This window comes from Typopeltis vanoorti, chromosome 12 (assembly GCF_054136105.1).
Source record: "Typopeltis vanoorti isolate ZY-2024b chromosome 12, IOZ_Tvanoo_1.0, whole genome shotgun sequence".
Classification (NCBI taxonomy): domain Eukaryota; kingdom Metazoa; phylum Arthropoda; class Arachnida; order Uropygi; family Thelyphonidae; genus Typopeltis; species Typopeltis vanoorti.
The window spans coordinates 49,608,231-49,627,602 of NC_143560.1; the positions used below are offsets into that span (position 1 = coordinate 49,608,231).

The following is a 19,372-nucleotide window of genomic DNA, read 5'->3' on the forward strand; positions in this document are numbered from 1 at the left end:
ACGTATCTTTGACAATATTTCTCCCAGACCTACTCATTGGTTCAGATATGTCGATGACATTTTTGCTGTATGGAATGGCTCTTCTGATGAACTTCAACAATATCTCACTAAGTTAAACGCATTTCATCCTAGGATCAAGTTTACCCTAGAAGTAGAATCAAATAAGCAGTTAGCCTTTTTAGATCTTCTAATTCTTCGCCAACCAGATGGTAACCTACATTTCTCAGTTTATAGAAAGAAGGCTCATACAGGCCATTATATTCACGCGGAATCTCATCACCATCCCAGTCAAAAGGCAGGAACTATATAAACACTGGTTCATCGGGCCCACTCCTTTTGTTCTACAGACGATCTTTTACAGAAAGAACTACAATATATAACTTCTTCCTTTCTATCTAACGGTTATAAGAATTGCTTCATTAAAAGAACTTTGAGTAGTTTTAATATATCTTCCTCTTCAAACACAGAGGAAATAAAGCGCATTACTATCCCTTATGTACAAGGCATCAGTGAACGTATAGCAAAAGTTTTAAACCCACTGAATATTTTTGTTGCCTTTCGACCATTTAGAAAAATCTCCACCTTTCTCACTTCTCCTAAGGACAAGCTTCCACATCTTAATCATCCAGGTGTCTACAAGATTCCGTGCTCTTGTGGATTATCTTATTTCGGACAAACGGGAGGATCTGCCTCTATTCGGCTAGAAGTATACCAATCTTATATTGAATACTTTAAACCTGAAAAGTCTGGACTTTCTGAACATGCCATCTTCACTAGACACAGAGTCCATTGGAGAAAGACAAGAATTCTTCACAAAAGTCAGTTTCTCATGGAACGCCTTTATAAAGAAACATGTGAAACTCTACTTCATTCTCCTAACTTAAACAGATCCGACGGCTTACGTCTATCCCCTTTATGGGAGATAGTACTTTACAAATCAGCTAATCTTTCCTAACTTTTTATTGTATTATTTTTTTTTTTTTAGGAAAGTTATTGACCTTTTTAGTTGTCTTACACCAGCTACTTAGGTGGCGCTTTTTGGAATTGTCAGTTAGTGTTTAATTTTGAGCTTAATGTACTGAAGATGCCTGTGACACACAGGCGAAAATTATACTATTAAATAATCTTTCTACGCGAATTTTTTTCGTTATTTATTTTGTATCGATATGTCTACTCACGGTTTACCTCTTTTAAAACAAAGAATGTAGCAGTATAAACTTTTGGTTCAATCTATTGTTGTGCTAACTGTATGCTCTCTTACTAATATAATTATTTCAATACCAATAATGAAAAAAAAAATATACATATTTCCGTATAATCAAAATCAAGTTTTGTATATGGTTTAGGAATGCATAAACATTCCACTGCAATTTTTTTTAAAAAAGTATGTTTTCTTAAATTACACAGAATATTTAAAATACATAAATTAATTATTTACACACACACAAAAAAAAGCAAAACTAAAATTGTGTATGCAGGATGGCCATACTTAAAGAGGAGGTGTTCAGAGGTCTGTAGTGAAAAATGTATTGGATAAAATGCAACCAAACTTGGTGTAAGTACACTCTGGAACATGGGTTTTTTATTTACAGAATTAAAAAATAGTACAAATTTCTGCCACTAGGGGACACTTGGCACTATAAGTGTGCGATTTGGGCGAAGAGACAACAAATGAATTTTTGTGTTTGTATAACTTACAGATGTGGTTCAAAATGTCCTCCTTTCAGATGTTCCAAGAACTGCATTCTGTGAATGACGTTTTCTAGAGTGGAACGCAACAGATCTGCATTGATTTGTCTCACATGGTGTGTTATTCTGTGTTTCAAGGTTGCTAAATCAGGAACATGTCCTTCATATACCAGGCATTTCAGATGGCTGGCTCTACAACCAAAAGTCACAGGGGTTGAGATCAGGCAAACGAGAAGGCCATGTTGTGGGAAATGCATGACTAATCACTCTGTGTTCTGTTAGGTGTTTTCATAACATTCACTGTACGGGCATTCCAATGTGAGGTGGTGCTCCATCCTGCGTGAATATGGTAGAGTCAAGGCATCTTTGCAGCTGTACAACTGCAGCAGTGAAGTTGTGCAGCATATCTCGATACCTAACAGGAGAGACAGTACAAGTCACTGGTCCTGTCAGGCAAAGTTCTTTGAAAAAGTACAGACTGATAATAAACAATGTAGCGAAACCACACCACACTGTGACTTGCGGTGACTGTAAAGGGATCTGATGGAACACGAGAGTTATTCGCAGCCCAAAAGTGGCAATTGTGTGAGTTAACACTACCATTCAGATAAAAATGTGCTTTGTCACTCCACAAGATCCTCCATGCCCTTGCATCATCCACCTTCATTCGAGCTACAAATGTCAGAGCAAACTGCAGTCAAGTTTCTGCATCACCATGAAGCAAATCTTGAGTATGGGAGATCTTGCAGGGGAAAATCCTCAGCATTTGATGCAGGATTTTTCACACAGTTGAGTATGGCACGTCCAATTTCCTTGAATATTGGTGAAGCACTGCTGGACCTTTGTGCTTTATTCATTTTCTGTTCCATGATGGCAATTGCAACTTTAACTTGTTGAGGAATAATCCATTTGCACCCTCTTCCTGGCCTCACTGCTAAAGATCCACTATTTTCAGATTGTAAAATTTTCTAAGATTTGTTATTGTCATTGGACTCTTATCCTTCAAACACCAGAATTCCTGAAGCATGGCATCAGCATTACCACATTGTTGATAGTAAAGCTTGACTAGCAATGCCCATTCCGGTAAGGTGAGATCCATAGCACTTCAGTCTTATCAGAATGGCACAAATCCATTTCGGTCTTCCTTATATTCACCAATTATGCAAATATCATGTAATTCTAATGCCAAATGTACCTTGGTGGTAGAAATTTTCAATTGTTTGTCTTCTATAAATAAAAAAACACATGTTCCAGAGTATGCTTACATCAAGTTTAGTTGAATTTCGTCCAATACATTTTTCACTACAGGGCTCTGAACACCTCCTCTTTAATTATGGCCACCCTGTACATATATATTATTTATATATAAATTTAATGTATTCACTTTCTCATGCTCACTTTAAATATGAAGCTAATGTCGGGGGGGGGGGGAGTAGAACTGAATATGTTTTATTCCATAACACAAAAACAGATCAATTTTAGTAAGGAAAATTAGCAGTCAATAACAAATTGCTCAGTCAAGAAGGCACCAAGAAGGCATTACATTTTGAGACCTTTTATATGGGATTTTACTCCCCATATACAAATTATTTCATCACTAGAACAATGATAATACATATTACAATGATTCAGATTGTTCCATGACTTGATTTCCTTAACTTTCATTTGAACCTTCAAACTTTATGTATTTAGCAGATAACAAGGGATGACGCTTTTTGTAAAAATAAGTATCTTCAGTTTACTGAACTTCATTCAACACAGAGTAAGTAGTATCTTATAGTAATACTGTTCTGAAGCAATTTTAGGCACCATCTAGTCAATCTTCCCCTTATTCATAATTTAAACTAAAACACTGAATGACTATTTCTCAATTAAATATCTATAATTAACACATATAATTAACACATAGAAGAAAGACATCTTTCAAACAAAAGTCTCACTATTAAAAGTTTCTTCCTTAAAAAAATCTCCTTACATTTTCTGCTTTGACCCTATCCCACCCTCTCTAAAAAAAGTTCTCAGCTATTATCAGGTATACAAAAATAACATCTTCAAGCATGTTACAGAACACCAGGAAAAAAAAACAGACATCCACTGTTATTAAGTAATATACAAAATCTTCACTGAAAAATCAAACATCCATCTACGTTTTTTTTGAATAAAGAAGAGAGATTCAATAAAATACCAATATGTGTGAGAATATACAGTTCCTTTATTTTTCATAATATTTACAACTCTCACTGGCCATCGCTCCTAAGCAACTTATAAATACAAGCCACATGCTGATATAGCAATACTTTTCTTTATATTCTAATATAGCATTTCATGTTATTAAACTTTACATTAAACAAGAATTACCATAGCGGAATTTTAAAATGAACTGCAATTAATGCATTTAAGCAGCCGAGTGTTAAGAGCAATTCATTTCAAAGTTCTGATGTGTTAATTTTTGTTTACCGTAAAGTTTAACAGCATATGCTATAATAGGATAAAAATAAAAGTATCAATGTAAAGATGTGCAATGGGTCTGCGTGGTTGGCCGAGTGGCTATGCACTTCACAACCACATGCCTGAGAAAGGAGTATCCTGGATTTGATTCCCATCACTGACGTTAGGAGCTTAGGATCTTTCTCAGACATATCCAAGTTAGCTGTCTTGGGTGTGGACTGCAGGGTTTTTCTCTCCAGTTTAGTTTATCTGGGGTTTTTCATCCCACAAGCAGGCAAACCAGCCTTGAGAACTCAACAGTTCTACAGACATAGGATACACCAAGAGGCATAGGACTAACCACCTTATCCTCATATAATGGTTGCAGTTAAATGAATAGAAAACCCTCGACACCACAAGGTAAAAAAGGGGGAAAAGGAAGAAGATGTAAAGATGCAAGTGCATAATAATTTATATAGGCATCTTTTTCATCTGAACAAAAATTAACTAGAAATCATTTTCTGATTTTAGTGACCATTTCAGAATAACTCCACAAGTGAATTTAATCAAGCAATTCATTTTTATTCAATGATATGAGATAAAGTACATCATTTAAATATGCAACTAATGTCTTAAAAAATGCACAGAACTGAAAAAAGTTTTTTAAACCTTTTTTGAAGTTATTTTTACTAGAACATTAATGTATTTAGGGCCATGACACTCCACATCATATATGTGCAGCAGTTCGCATGTTTTCAATGTTGAATCTACTAGTTTCTGTTCTAACTGTTTAGTTTGAAAGTCATACTAAAGATGCCCTTGATACCAGGGCAAACATTTTATGCCAATAAAATATTTAAGTATGTAAAATCCATATTATGTTTAACTAATAAAGTGCATAACTAACCAACAACTTAAAAATTTGATTACAGATGATCTCTGCACAGTCATAGTCTTGCTGCTATGCTGAAGGAAATTCACTATAGTAAACCTGCTGCTATGCCAAGTTATTTTTATAATCCCCATGAATTAGCTTTAGTAGGTGTAGAATGCATGAACTAATTTTGTCAAATAAGAAGACAAAATAAACTGATTGCCCACCCAACAAAATGATTTACATAATGTGTTAATCAAGAGATATAGCTACATAAGAGGAACTTATGGATGGTTAATCTTACTACACCGTAGTTTGAACAAAACATAATTTCTCAATACATTTGATATAAAACAAATTTCTTCTTTTCTGACATCAGCACAGTGTATAGTCTTTTCTAAAGAAAAGACAAGACAATATTACCCTATGTTAACTTTACTTCAATTACTAAAATACAAAATACAGATTCAGAAGACACTACTTAATGACATAATGAAATGAATTAACTAGGTACAAAAGAAGGAACTTGGGAAAATTTGTAATATTAACTGTGATTCAATTAATAAACATTCACTGCTGTGATTCAGTGTTATTAGAACTTATTACAAATTACTGAACACATTCTGTATCATTTTTACAATCTTTCATACTCATGATATTTATCCTACAACATGGAAACAAATCATCTAGATCCAATCTATCCTCAGGAAAGGAGATAAAAGTCAATCATTCAATTATCATCTCATCCTATTGAAAATAATGGAGAAAGGTATCAACAATCAACTCCATCACAAGCCAACCCATTAATCAGTGACTAACAATATAGATTCTGCCACACTCTATCCATGGATGATCTTGCCAACAGCACCCATCTATGAATACAAACTATGGAAAGGTTTTATGAAACCAGTGCAGTGGCTCTAGACATTTTCAAGGCATGTGATAAGGTTTTAGTACAAAGGCTTACTTACAAAATTGCCATCGTAATGCCTACTATCCATCCTTTGCAACTGGACCGATAATTTCCTCTCTGGATATTCACTACAAGTCATCATAGATGACTTCTTTCTTAATGCCAGAGTAAGCCAGATTTCTGTACTTTCACCCAGTTTTTCTTCTATTCATAAATAACAATCTGTCACTAGCCTCAAATCCTATTCACAGTTTTCCCAAAGACAGTATATTCCCCTTATTTATTTTCATTAAACAAATCTTACGGTGCTCATATATACCTCAAGCTAAAAAAAAGACCTTCCACAATCAATGCTTCAAATACCAATTTTCTAGCTATATTTCTGTAAGGTTAGAATAAGATTGTCAACTTCAATGCAACAAAGAACACAATCCTGTCTTACTTCAAACAAGAAAGACTGCACCCCCCCCCCACAAACCACCTTTGATAATATTCAGATTTCCATACAAGATATTTCTTCTTGGAATGCTTACACCTTTAGCCTCTTCTAGCATAAGCATGTCACATCCACCTCCTCCTCTGCAACCATAAAAAAAAAGCATCATTTTCTGCTCAAGACATTATTAATCACACGTTCAACTCCTAATAATGTATCAATTCCAAATTCAACCAACCAACCTTAGAATACTGTTTTTACATATGAGGGTGTCCAAAAAGACCTGTCTGCAAATTCTCAATGCTGCCCAGAAGAGGGCAATTAGGTAACTGGTGACATTTCTCTCCAAACTCAATCCAGTCACTATGAGATAGATACACTGTGTTCATTTTGAGAGTTCCAGAACAGACTACAAAACTAATTCTAAGATAAAACTTTTAGTTATACAATTCTCTACTAGTTCATATATAGTAGACTCCTGCTTTTTCACTCTCACAAATGGTATAAATGTTCTAATTATTACATTGAAATGTCAGGCCACAGAAGCAAGGTAATCAAGGATGCATATTCTTCACCATCAATGGCCAACTGACTGAGGCCACAGTGAACAACTGAGAATACATTATTTTAACTGTTCTAATTGGTTTCTAATAACTGAATAACTATGGCTAATTTTTTTTTTTTCCAATAACTCAGTTTTAAGTCAAAAAATAGTGTATACATAATGGCATTAAAGAACTCTCACTATGCCTGGATCACTTCACAGGTGAAGAGGAGAATTAGTGTACAGAATGGTTTATTTTTGTGAAACATTTGAAAAAACATATCAAGGTAATCAACACAGAAGATAGCCCAACAACCCAAGATTTCAGTAAAAATTCAGAACTTTGCATGATATAAAAATCATTGCAGATGCATAGAATGACATTTCTAAATCCAACTTGAATAGAGTTTGGAAGAACTTCTGCATGCACAGTTAATTAAAGATATTGAAGGTTTGAAGTTTCTTGGGAAAAGGCAACAACAACCAGAAGTTGGAATGGAATTGACAATTGAAAAATGATTTTTTAATGGATGCATGATGGCATATGTACTAGCTGGAATTATCATGTTTCACGACGATGTGCATTATATCCAGGTTGTGTGAATGAGATTTGTGATGAACAATGATCTTCATTCTTCTACATTGCACTGAAAACTGATAATATAGCACAATGCATTTCTGAAGCTGCTTGAATTTCCTGACAAAGCAGTTATGCTCTATGTATGGTGTTTGCATGATATGCACATGTTTGACATGTGATCTCTCCAGATCATCTTGTTTGTTCTGCATGAATAGTAAATTTTACAAATCCATGTTTTTTTTTCCTAAGGGATGGATAAGGTGATTTAGGAAGATGTAGGAATCTTCAGGATCGTGCACAGTCAATGAAAGCTACTTTTATGCCATGATGTCAAAGTAATTCAGAAATTTTGTCTATTACACCTCAATTTTGAGATAGGGTATGGTTGAGGTACTGTATTTAAGTTCTTGATACATTCTATTAGTATTATTAGAATACTAATAGACTGTATTATATACTATATAATACATTCTATTAGTATAGAATATACTAACAGAATGTGTTAGTATATTCTAATAACTAATACATTCTATTAGTAAATTATTCCTTTTTTGTGCATCAGGTGGTGGTGAGATGAGATACAAAGGTATCTGCCAGTATGAGTAGCTTTCTGTACACCAAGTATGATGCATATTATGTTTTTAAATGTCCACTGTTAAACTATTTTTCAGCTATTGACTCCATTCCAGCTTTGACACAATAAATGTAACACTCTCTCCTGAAGAAGTGTGCAAAATAGTAGGCAAAACCAGCATAGAATTCTCAAGCTAATAAAGTTTTCTTTTAAAATTAGTTATGTGGTCTTTATACTGAAACTCTGAACATTATAGCAGAGGAATGGTGTCAGCAAGTTCGACAGAACTGTGCCCATGAAAATACCTGTAGAAATCTAAAAAAGTTGAATAACGTTTACACCTTCTGCTCCCTTCTATTGATATTTTCATGAATGACATTCCGTTCACCTCGATGATACCACTGCCTGACTTTCCCCTTAACCATTGAATGTCCAGCTCAACACATACTGAATCAACTTCTTGTTCTCCTCTTTCATTCCCATCACTATGCTTTGAAAGTCTTCCCTAAGGACTACATCCTACAGATATATACACACAAAGCACATCAGCAGATTCCTTAATTCTTCTTGACTATTTGCTCACACACAGCATGATATATTATGGGTTTTTCAACCCCCACCCTTCTCTCCTTCTCTCTCACGTGTGTGTGTGTGTGTGATTAAAAAGCATGGAGAAAAAAGCAACATTATGTGAAAGGAAAAGATAAAAAGTCATAATCTCTTTGTACTATTAATATCAGTTGGAGACCCTGAACACAGAAATGCAGAACACATCTATCTATAATCGATGTTTATTAATTAACACTTCACTTAAAGAACAGGGAGCTTTCCATTTATATATACATAAAAAAAAATGCATTTATCTATAATTGCTGTCTATTAATTCATACGTTGCTTAAAGAACAAGAGCTTTCCATTGTAAAAAAAAATGCATTTATCTACAATAGCTGTCTATTAATTCATACTTTGCTTAAAGATCAGGGAGCTTTCCGTTTAAAAAAAACAGAAGGTATTTTAATAGTTTGATTCAAGTATACCTTGTCCATATTGTTTATTACCTTTAAGCACATAGTGGCATCTGGGGCACTATCATGAAGTGTTATAGGGGTTGGAGGATTAGATTCGCCCTCAGCACCCACAAGTGAGTCAGAATCATCAACAGAAATTGGCTCCACTCGTGCTCTTTTTCTACCTCTCCCTCGACCTCTTCCAGGACCTGTACTTGGACGTTTCTGGCTTCGATGTCGAGCACGTAAACCCCGTGCAGAAACTAAACTGTCCTCAGCTGAACCATTTTCTTGTTCTAAAGGATTCACAAATATGGATGATTATTTTAGTAAAGAACAAATTCATTTTTTTTTATTAAATACTTAAATGCAAAATTATTATTATAAATATTATTTTGGGCGACTCCACGGAGTCCTTAGACTCATCGAGGGAGGCCCTAAACATCATGTCCACACAACTATGCGACATTCTCACAGTATCTATCATACCTTGCCTTGAACTCGCTCACCATCATAGCACCCACAACAGACTCTGATAGCTTATTCCACTCATTTACCACTCTAAAAGTAAAGAACCCAGCTCTAACACCCCTGCTAACCACACTCTTGCCCAGCTTCCATAGGTGTCCCCTAGTTCTCCCACCACCAGTCCTGATCTCAAAAATATCCTCAGAATTAATCCTATAGAAACCCTTTAGCCATTTGAATGTCTCAATCACACCTCCCCTTTTCCGCCTATCAACTAATTTCTGCAACCCACAAATCTTCAACCTGTTCTCATATGGTTCATTCCATAGACCTGCTATCATCTTAGTCACTTGCCTCTGGATCCTCTCCACCTTCTCCCCATCAAGAAGGAACTGAGGTGACCAAATCTGGGCACAGTAGTCGATATGAGGTCTTATCAAGGCTTGGTACAGAGGTACAATAACTTGCTTGTCTCTGCTCGTCAAGGTATTTTTCAACAACCAAGTGAGTTGATGAGCTGATTTAGCTACTGTTGCAATGTGCCCCCTAAACTTCATCTCCCTATCCACCAACACTCCCAAGTCCCTGGCCTCATCAATCTCTTGGAGTACAGTTCCACCAATGTGGTATACTGCTGCTAATCTTTTCACCCCAAAATGCATAACTTTACATTTTGTCACATTAAATTGACATCCATTCTCCTTAGCCCAGAACTCCAATCTATCTAAGTCATTCTGCAAGACTTTGACATCTTCTGCATTCACTATCGCCCTACCCAACTTTGCATCATCAGCGAACAAATGAACTGTTCCAATTAGATCCTTCCCTATATCGTTAATGAACAGATTAAACAGCAGTGGTCCAAGAACAGAACCCTGCGGCACACCACTAGTCACAGGCCATCTTTTGGCCTCTACTCCTGAATAAACTACTCTTTGATATCTCTCCATCAACCACCCACCTATCCATCTCATCAACCCTATATCCATTCCCATATGTTGTAGTTTACAGATTAAAATTCCATGTGGTATCCTGTCAAACGCCTTTTCCAGGTCCAGCAGTATCACTGTAAACCTATTTCCCTTATCCAGTTCAGTCGTCACCTTGTTATAAAACTTGAGCAAGTTACTGAGGCATGATCTACCCTTCACAAAGCCATGCTGTCCCGTGTACAGTATCTCATTTTCATCAATCCATTCCTGTATTTTTCTCTTGACTACTTTCTCCAAGACCTTCACAACGACTCCTGATATGCTGATCGGTCAGTAATTTGCCACCATAGTCTTGGATCCTCCTTTATGCAGTGAAACTATTTTCCCCTCTTTCCACACCTTTGGGACTAAACCAGACCCGAGACTCAGATTAAACAACATGGTCAAGGGCACTGATATTTCCTTAGCCGCTTCACGCAAGACCCGTGCCGGTATACCATGCAATCCCACAGATGTATTCACATTAAGGTTCTGTAACAGACTATTCACCTCTGCTTCATTCATCACAATTCCCGTATAAACTAATGGTTCCTTCATTTTTTCAATGTCACCACCTGGATGATATACTTTTGCAAACTGCACGCTCAGTAACTCCACTATATCGACTGATTCAGTGACCTCCTTACCATCATCATTCTTAAAATCATTTTGCCGTGTACAGTTTTTTTCTTGCTTGCAGCACATTGAAAGAACTGTTTGGGATTCTCTTTTGCTTGCATAGTTAGTTTCCTTTCATAATCTGCTTTCGCTTTTTTTACCACACTCGTTACCCTTCTGGCCTGCACTTTATACCGTTCATGTGCCGGCAGGTCACCCCTTTCTTCAAATTCCCTCCACAGTTGTTTCTTTTTTTTGCAGCTCAAGCTTAATGGTGTTATTCATCAATTTAATCCCTACTTGTTTTACTATTCGGACCCTAGGTAAACAATCAGCCATAACCTCTTGTAAATGCTCCTTGACCACTTCCCATGCTCTATCATCGTCCAGCCCTTCCAGTTATACATGCCATGGCACTGATCCAAGCAATCTCCTAAGCTTGTCATACTTGCCAGCACGGTAATTCCACATATACCCTGTCTTAATCGAAAATTCCACACCTTTAGCCACCTCCCAGGTCAAGACCTTATTATCACTTTCACCAATAGGTGGCAACATGGTCATATTCATTACAGTCAAATTCTGAGATGCTATTACCAGGTCAAGCACTCTCACACCCATAGTATTTTCAATTACATGCTGTCTCAGATAGTTATCCCTTAATAATTGAATAAAATCCATTTCCTTCCTCACATCTGTCCTCTCCTCCTTCCAATCAATGTTACCATAGTTGAAATCCCCCATAATTACCCTCCTTCCACTCATTTCATCAATTTGTTTATGCATACTATCTCCATCATCTATTCCATCACCTGGTCTATAGCAGCACCCAACTGTATATTTTATTCTGCCAGTCTCAATCTCACACCAAATAGCTTCAAATGAGCTCCTTTCACCATCCTGTGATACAGCTTCAATTCTCCTTGGCTGCAGTTCATCAGCCATCATCAATAACACCCCACCCCACCCCATTTTATTCTCTCTGTCTCTCCTAAACATTCTATCCCACTAACTATATCATCTTCCGTCAGCCATGTTTCACTAATGCCAATAACCTGTGGCCAGGAAGAGCCAATCAAGGCCAAAAATTCTTCCTTCTTGTTCCTAATACTCCTGGCATTAGTATACATGAAATGCAGTGATCCCTTTGTCCCACCCCTACCTTGATGCGTTATTCTAAATGTCCCATTCCCATTTTTTGTCCTTAGTGCTGGCTCGGGTACATTATATACATTCTCGCACTCAACTGTCTCACTGATGTCTGCATATCCACTCCCTCCCCTCCCCCCTCCTTGGTAGTTCTAGTTTCCCTGGTTCTGCACATCCATTTTCACTTCATTCAGCAACACTTTTTCCAGTCTCCGCACACCAAGTCCATTTAAATGCAGGCCATCCATCTTGTATAAGTCCTTTCGCCCATCAAACTCATTCCAAACGTCCACGAATTCTACACCACACCGTCTGCATAACCTGCGCATAATATCATTTGCGATTATGGCCCTCCTTCTAAACTCCTCTCTGTTATACCGCGGCAACAGACTCACCATTCTAACCCTGTCACTCTTTTCTTTCGCTACCTTGAACAATACTTTCAAGTCCTCTCTCATAAAAAATTTATCACCTTTCAATTCATTTGTACCCGCCACAATTATTAATTCTTTCACCCTCTGTTTTTGCACTCTAATACTCTCACATCCTTAAATTTTGCACCCGGTAAATACGATTTAGTTACACTCCCATCTATCACTCCTCTTAATAACGAGTCACTATACAACACTCTTTCCTTCATTTCAGAAACTCTCCCATTCTTACACTGTTTATTTACGTTAATTGATGGTTATATACTTTATTACTTTAAATTAAACTCACCCTCTACCACCAAAATTTATGAACAATGCAGATTATACTTTTTAGGAAATACATGAGAGAAAGCTTTCCCAGATGACATCAGAAGGGAAAGAAAAAACTTGTGAGTTATTGCTATAGTTATTAAGCAGTGGTGATGAGTAACTGCTAAGCATATTTTAACAGATTTGGAGAAGAGAGAAAGAGGAGGCTACATATGGTAATTCCTTAAGAAGGGAAGGGAAGCCATAAAAAATACAATCAGCAAGAAGAACATGTGTCAGGAAAGAGAGAGAAAACAGTGGGAGAAATGTGAACAACATTCCATGAGTAAATAAATTTGTGATCTCTTATCAATGGAATGATGATAAACTAATCCCACATTCTAAATGGTAGTTCTCCACAATGCATGCATCATCCATTGGCTAAATGGTGGTTTTTAGTTTTAGTATATGGTTACATTCCAACCAGTTATGCTGATTGCACAATAGCAAATTCATAAAGAGAAATACTGATATGCAGACATTAACTATAACAAAGAGCCAAGGGTGTTAAAGAAGGGAAAAATAATTCCTTTGCATAAAAGAGAACCTAAGCCTGTGGTATCAAATTATAAACTAATCAGTATCTCAGGAGTGGTGGTAAAAGTACTGGAATGATTGGTCAAAATGACAATTCTGGAATGGGTGGATGAAAATATGATACTCTATGACAGTAGTATGGCATTGTGAAGGATTGGTTGTGCCTTAGTAATTTACTAACTTTTTGTAATAGAATGACAGCTGAATTGGATAAAAGGAATGGTTACAGGATTATACTGCTGATTTTGCAAATGAATCGACAGGATACCACATGGAAGCACGTTAAACAAACTGAGGATGGATATGAAACTCGATGTAGCTTTAAAATGTCAAAGTGCTTTACATCGATTTTTTAGATAGGTCAAGTCCCATGAGAACTGTAAATAATCTTGTTTGTTTCTATGTATATTTTGCAAAATATTAATGTAGTTAACCCTGTGGGAAGTGAATGTATTTACTGTTTTAACATCAAAAACAGGCAAAGGCAATGCTTTCCCAGGGGAACTTTGTATATGTATATAGTTATGTGTAAGAGTGCAGGAAAGGTTGTTTACTAGTTTTGTATATAAGAGTTTCTTACTGCGCTAAAACCTTTACAGATAGTATCTAAGAGTGCCGCTAGGTTCAGAGAAGTAAAGCAATCTCCCTATTGTTTAATTCATGTATAATTTGTAAATAAATGTGTTTTAATTATTTATTATAAGATTACTGCCTGATCTTTTATTTTACAACTGCACTGTTCTTAAATAAATCGGACTCGTGAGTGGGAAATAATTTAAGGTAATACAAACGCAGTTCAGTTACTTACGAACCACAACTGTTAAAGTAAATATTGATAAAAGAAACTTCGCTCGTGTGAGAGAGAGAGAAATCTACCGCAAGTTTTATTTAGTCTTATGCCAATTAAATGATATATTGGTGGCGCAGTCTGATAAATAAATTTCCAGTATTCATAGGCATTCGACTAGTAAATATGGAAGGTGGATAATCATAGTACGTAGTAGAGTAAATGAGAAAGGATAAGAGAGAAAAAGCACATTAGAGTAAAGCTATAAAGAATTAGGAATAGAATAAAGATAGACGAGAGTAAAGATAAAGAGATATTACATATATAGGCAGAAAAAATTAAATACATTTACAAGGCACTGACAGCAGAAGATATTAACAATGGATACAAGGATGAACTGATGGATAGATATTAAAAATTAGTATGTGGAGGAACAGAATCCAGGAGAAAAAAGGTGATTAGTGGTGTGCTGCAAGCTGTGCTTGAATCACTGTTGCTTAATTTGTACATAAATGATATAATAATATCTGAAAGGTGATGTAGAAAGCTTGCACAGCAATTTAAATGGACTGACAATACGGCAACAACACATAATGGATGTGAATTTAGTGTGGAAAAGTGTAAAGTTATGGGATAAAAAAAAAGTTACAAGCTGTGTGCCACATTGAGGGAAGTGTCCTATAGGAAAACGATGCCAGAGATTTGGAGGTACTGTAGTAGTAGGTAGAAAGTTAATGTTTAGAGGGCATATTGCTGAGATAGCTATGGTATTTTATTCGATTACTTGGTTATTGAAGAATGTACTAACAGGTACAGATAAGGGAATGATCATTCCATTTGAATCTTGCTCTCAATACATCCACACCTGAATTACTGTGCTCAGGGCTGGTCACCTGGGTTTCTGGGGGTATGAAGAAGTTATGGAGGATCCAAAGGTGAATGGTCTGTGGAATGTTCCTTATAATACATGAGGACTTGTGAGTTGCAAAAGTTGGTTGGCTCACCTCACTTAACCTAGAAAGTAGTTAATGAAAGGAATGGGTTGTGAATCAGTTGGGAATGCTTGGTCTGTTAATGGATTCAAGGAGAGGTATAACAGATGCTATGTGGCTAGTTTGGGTTTTCCAAGACTTTGAATTTCATGGCGGAGCCCATGCAATAATAATAATAAAATTTGTTGCAATGGTGAAAGTTGTCTTTAAGACCTCTCTGAGTAGATAAGCACAAACAAATCTCACACATGCTCCACTTTGAAATTTGCCACATAATCAAAAGTTTTATCTTAGTATTGCTACTGTTTTCTTTCCTTGACCACCAGTGCACAAACATAATACCATATTAATAATGAAATAAATCTGCAACTTGCAGAAACTTTGATCAAAAGAACCAATCCCAATGTACTAAATTTGCATGACACAATAATGTCCACTGACAATTAAATAAGATAAAGTACTGGATCATTTTCTCAGCCAATCAAAATATCTTTTGAACTACAATTCTCATAACCTTTTCTATGCATTCTTATCTAAGGATGATTGAAAGAGTATTAAGGTCACTGTGAGGATATACACATTTCATATTATTTTGAAGGTTTCTCTAGAGATTTCAAAGACTCATTAAGAGAGGGCCTATTTTAGTCCTAACCTAATACCCATCATACACTGCTGGAAAGAAGTCAACCAACACTGTAATGTAGAAACAAACAGCCATGTGACCCACCTTAATAATATATAGAATCTCCTTTTGCTGTAGTGACTGCAGCAATCCTAAAGGCATACTTTCCACAAGCATACAATAGTGATCAATGCGAATTTTGGACTATTCTTCCTGTAGGAATGTAATGAGATCCTAGATTGTTGCGAGGCAGACATCCCTTGACCTCAGCCAATGCTCCAGTTCATTCCACAGATGTTCAATAAGGTTGAGATCAGGGATCTGTGGAGGCCAGTCATGTGACATTCATGTTCACAAACTATGCAGTTACAGCAACAGCCTTATGAAAGCGACTGAAATGCCACAAAATAAGAAGCACTGCATTGTCCAGAATTTTCAGATATCTCTAGGATTTCAATGTTCTGGCACCACAGCAGTCCAAGGCCAAATAAGGAAAAATAGGACCATACCATTATACCACCACCACTGACTTTCGTAGTTGGGATTATGCACTCTGGTAAGAGATATTCTCCAGGCATTCGTCACACCCACACCTGTCTATCTGCTCAGTAGAGAGTGTAGTGTCATTAATTGCTCCATAACACACTTTCCAAGTTTCCACGTCCCACTGTACACACTCTTTGTACCACTGAAGAGAGCAATGAATGTTGGTTCAGGTGATGTGGGACTTGCATATTGCAGTCCTTCCATGGAAGCCCATGTTGTGAGCCTCAGTTCTCAATATTATTGTGCAGATTTGTATTCCAATCGATCCCGGAACACTGCATTCAAAGTGTCAGTCGACGAATGGCGGTTTTTATATATTATCTTTTGCAGCACCCTATGGTCATGTTCAATGAGTGCGACTGGTAATTAATTTACGGAATTAACAACGCATATAAAGTAAATTAATTAAAGATAACTTTAATGAATCACTTCTATATTTCGACAATGTCACATTGTCATCTTCAGGAACATAAAGATATGGTATGTGCACTACAGGAACTAACAAAGCAAATGAGGCAGAAATTAAGACACTAATTTTGTTCCTAAAGTCCTAATGGTGCCCTCTTGCCGGCTGATTTGGTAGTCTTGGCCGTTGGGCTGAAGTTCTCATAATGAAAGTCTCCCAAATTTGGGGCAGTTTCATGCACCCAAATTTGTTGAGGTTAGGAACGTTTTTTAGAGCTGCTGAAGATTCTTTGAATAATCTTTCGTATTTAAACTTGCTGCGATGGATTATTTTTGTCTTCTTCCAACGAATTTTATGGTGGATATCTAAGGCATGGTCTGCCAGCCCAGAGCGGCTGTACAGGTGAAACCGGATGTAGTCTTGGTGTTCTGAAATCCTGATATTTGTTGTTCTGCCTGTTTGGCCAAAGTAGGACAATTTGCAGCTGCAGGGGACCTGGTATACACCAGGTAGGTCTAGGGGAAGTGGTTGGTCTTTGGTAGAGCGGATAAGGGATGCCAACTTTTTATATGGTCTGTAACAGGAAGTAAGGTCATATTTCTTGAGGATATTGGTTATTTTTTCAGAGGTGCCCTGGATGTAGGGGATAGTGATAGACTTGGTGTAGTCTTTATTGTTGAGGGGGGGAGGGGGGTTGTGGTTTTCAGGTTTTAGTATTTTTTGGATTTTTTTGGGGTTATAGCCATTGGCTAAGAAAGTGTTGAGGATGTGGTTTAGTTCTATAGTCAGGGCCTTGTCATCTGAGCAGATTAATTTTGCCCTGTTATATAGTGTTTTTATCACCCCATATTGTTGTGAGGGGGGGGTGGTGGGATTGCTGGTGAATGTATCTGCCAGTGTGGGTGGGTTTTCTGTAAACAGAGAAAACCAAAGATCCATCAAGCTGGCGGGTGATTAAAGTGTCTAGGAAGGGTAGGGTGTTGTTTTCCTCTTTTTCTAAGGTGAACTGGACTCTGGGATGTTGGTTGTTTAAGTGTGTTAGGAAGGAGTGGAGTGAGTCTGAGCCATGTGGCCAAATAGCAAACACATCATCCAAATAACGAAGCCAAATAGTGGGTTTTTGTGGGGCGGAGTTTAAGGCTTTTTCTTCAAATGTCTCCATAAAGAAATTGGCCAAGGGTGGGGAAAGTGGTGAACCCATGGCTGTCCCCTCTATCTGTTTGTAGAACTTTCCTTGCCAAACGAAATAGCCTGAGTTCATTGTGAACTGAAATAGGGCTGAGATATCGGGAGGAAACTTGGCTTGGATGAGCTCAAGGGTTTCTTTGAGTGGGACATTAGTGAATAGGGAGGAGACGTCAAAACTGACCATTATGTCAGTGTGTTGGAGTGTGAGGTTTTCTATACTGGCTTTAAAGTGGGCCGAGTTTTTTATGTGTGATGGTGTGTTGCCAGTGTAGTGTGTGAGCGTTTTGGCTAAATGTTTGGCTAATTTATATGTGGGGGAATCAATGCCATCCACTATGGGACGTAATGGCACATTTTGTTTATGTATTTTTGGGAGTCCATATAATCGGGGGGGTCTAGAGTTATAAGGTTTAAGCTTGTTGGTGACTTCCACAGGCCAAGAAGTGACTTTCTTAAGGAGTCTGTGGATAGTTCTAATCTGAGAGCTGGTCGGATTATATTCAATGGGGAGGTAAGTAGTACGGTCTCGTATTAAAGAATTTAGCTTACCTTTGTAGTCTTTTTGATTGAGTACCACAGTGGCTATACCAGGTCCCTTGCAGCTGCAAATTGTCCTACTTTGGCCAAACAGGCAGAACAACAAATATCAGGATTTCAGAACACCAAGACTACATCCGGTTTCACCAGTACAGCCGCTCTGGGCTGGCAGACCATGCCTTAGATACCCACCATAAAATTCGTTGGAAGAAGACAAAAATAATCCATCGCAGCAAGTTTAAATACGAAAGTTTATTCAAAGAATCTTCAGCAGCTCTAAAAAACGTTCCTAACCTCAACAAATTTGGGTGCATGAAACTGCCCCAAATTTGGGAGACTTTCATTATGAGAACTTCAGCCCAACGGCCAAGACTACCAAATTAGCCCGCAAGAGGGCACCATTAGGACTTTAGGAACAAAATTAGTGTCTTAATTTCTGCCTCATTTGCTTTGTTAGTTCCTGTAGTGCACATACCATATCTTTATGTTCCTGAAGATGACAATGTGACATTGTCGAAATATAGAAGTGATTCATTAAAGTTATCTTTAATTAATTTACTTTATATGCGTTGTTAATTCCATAAATTAATTACCAGTTATGTCTAACCAACGTATAAGTCTTACCACTAGAATCAATGAGTGTGGTAGGTCTTCCACTGTGGGTAGCACTTGCAGTTGATTCCCTGCACTTTCACTTCAGTATGGTATCACTGACTGTTGGCATGGGAAGGGCCAATTTGTTAAACAGATAAGTATACATGGCATCC

The 19,372-nt window shown here is 37.1% G+C and overlaps 1 protein-coding gene across 3 annotated transcripts in view; it reads right to left on the reverse strand.

Moving 5' to 3' along the window:
• The window catches only part of LOC150100777 (zinc finger MYM-type protein 4-like), a 521,809-nt gene that overhangs the window by 215,411 nt on the left and 287,026 nt on the right, over positions 1 to 19,372 (reverse strand). For all 3 annotated transcript variants that reach the window (XM_090402210.1, XM_090402209.1, XM_090402211.1), the window contains exon 16: positions 9,096 to 9,340. In XM_090402210.1, coding sequence (XP_090258336.1) covers positions 9,096 to 9,340 — 245 coding nt within the window. The remainder of the gene's footprint in view (positions 1 to 9,095; positions 9,341 to 19,372) is intronic.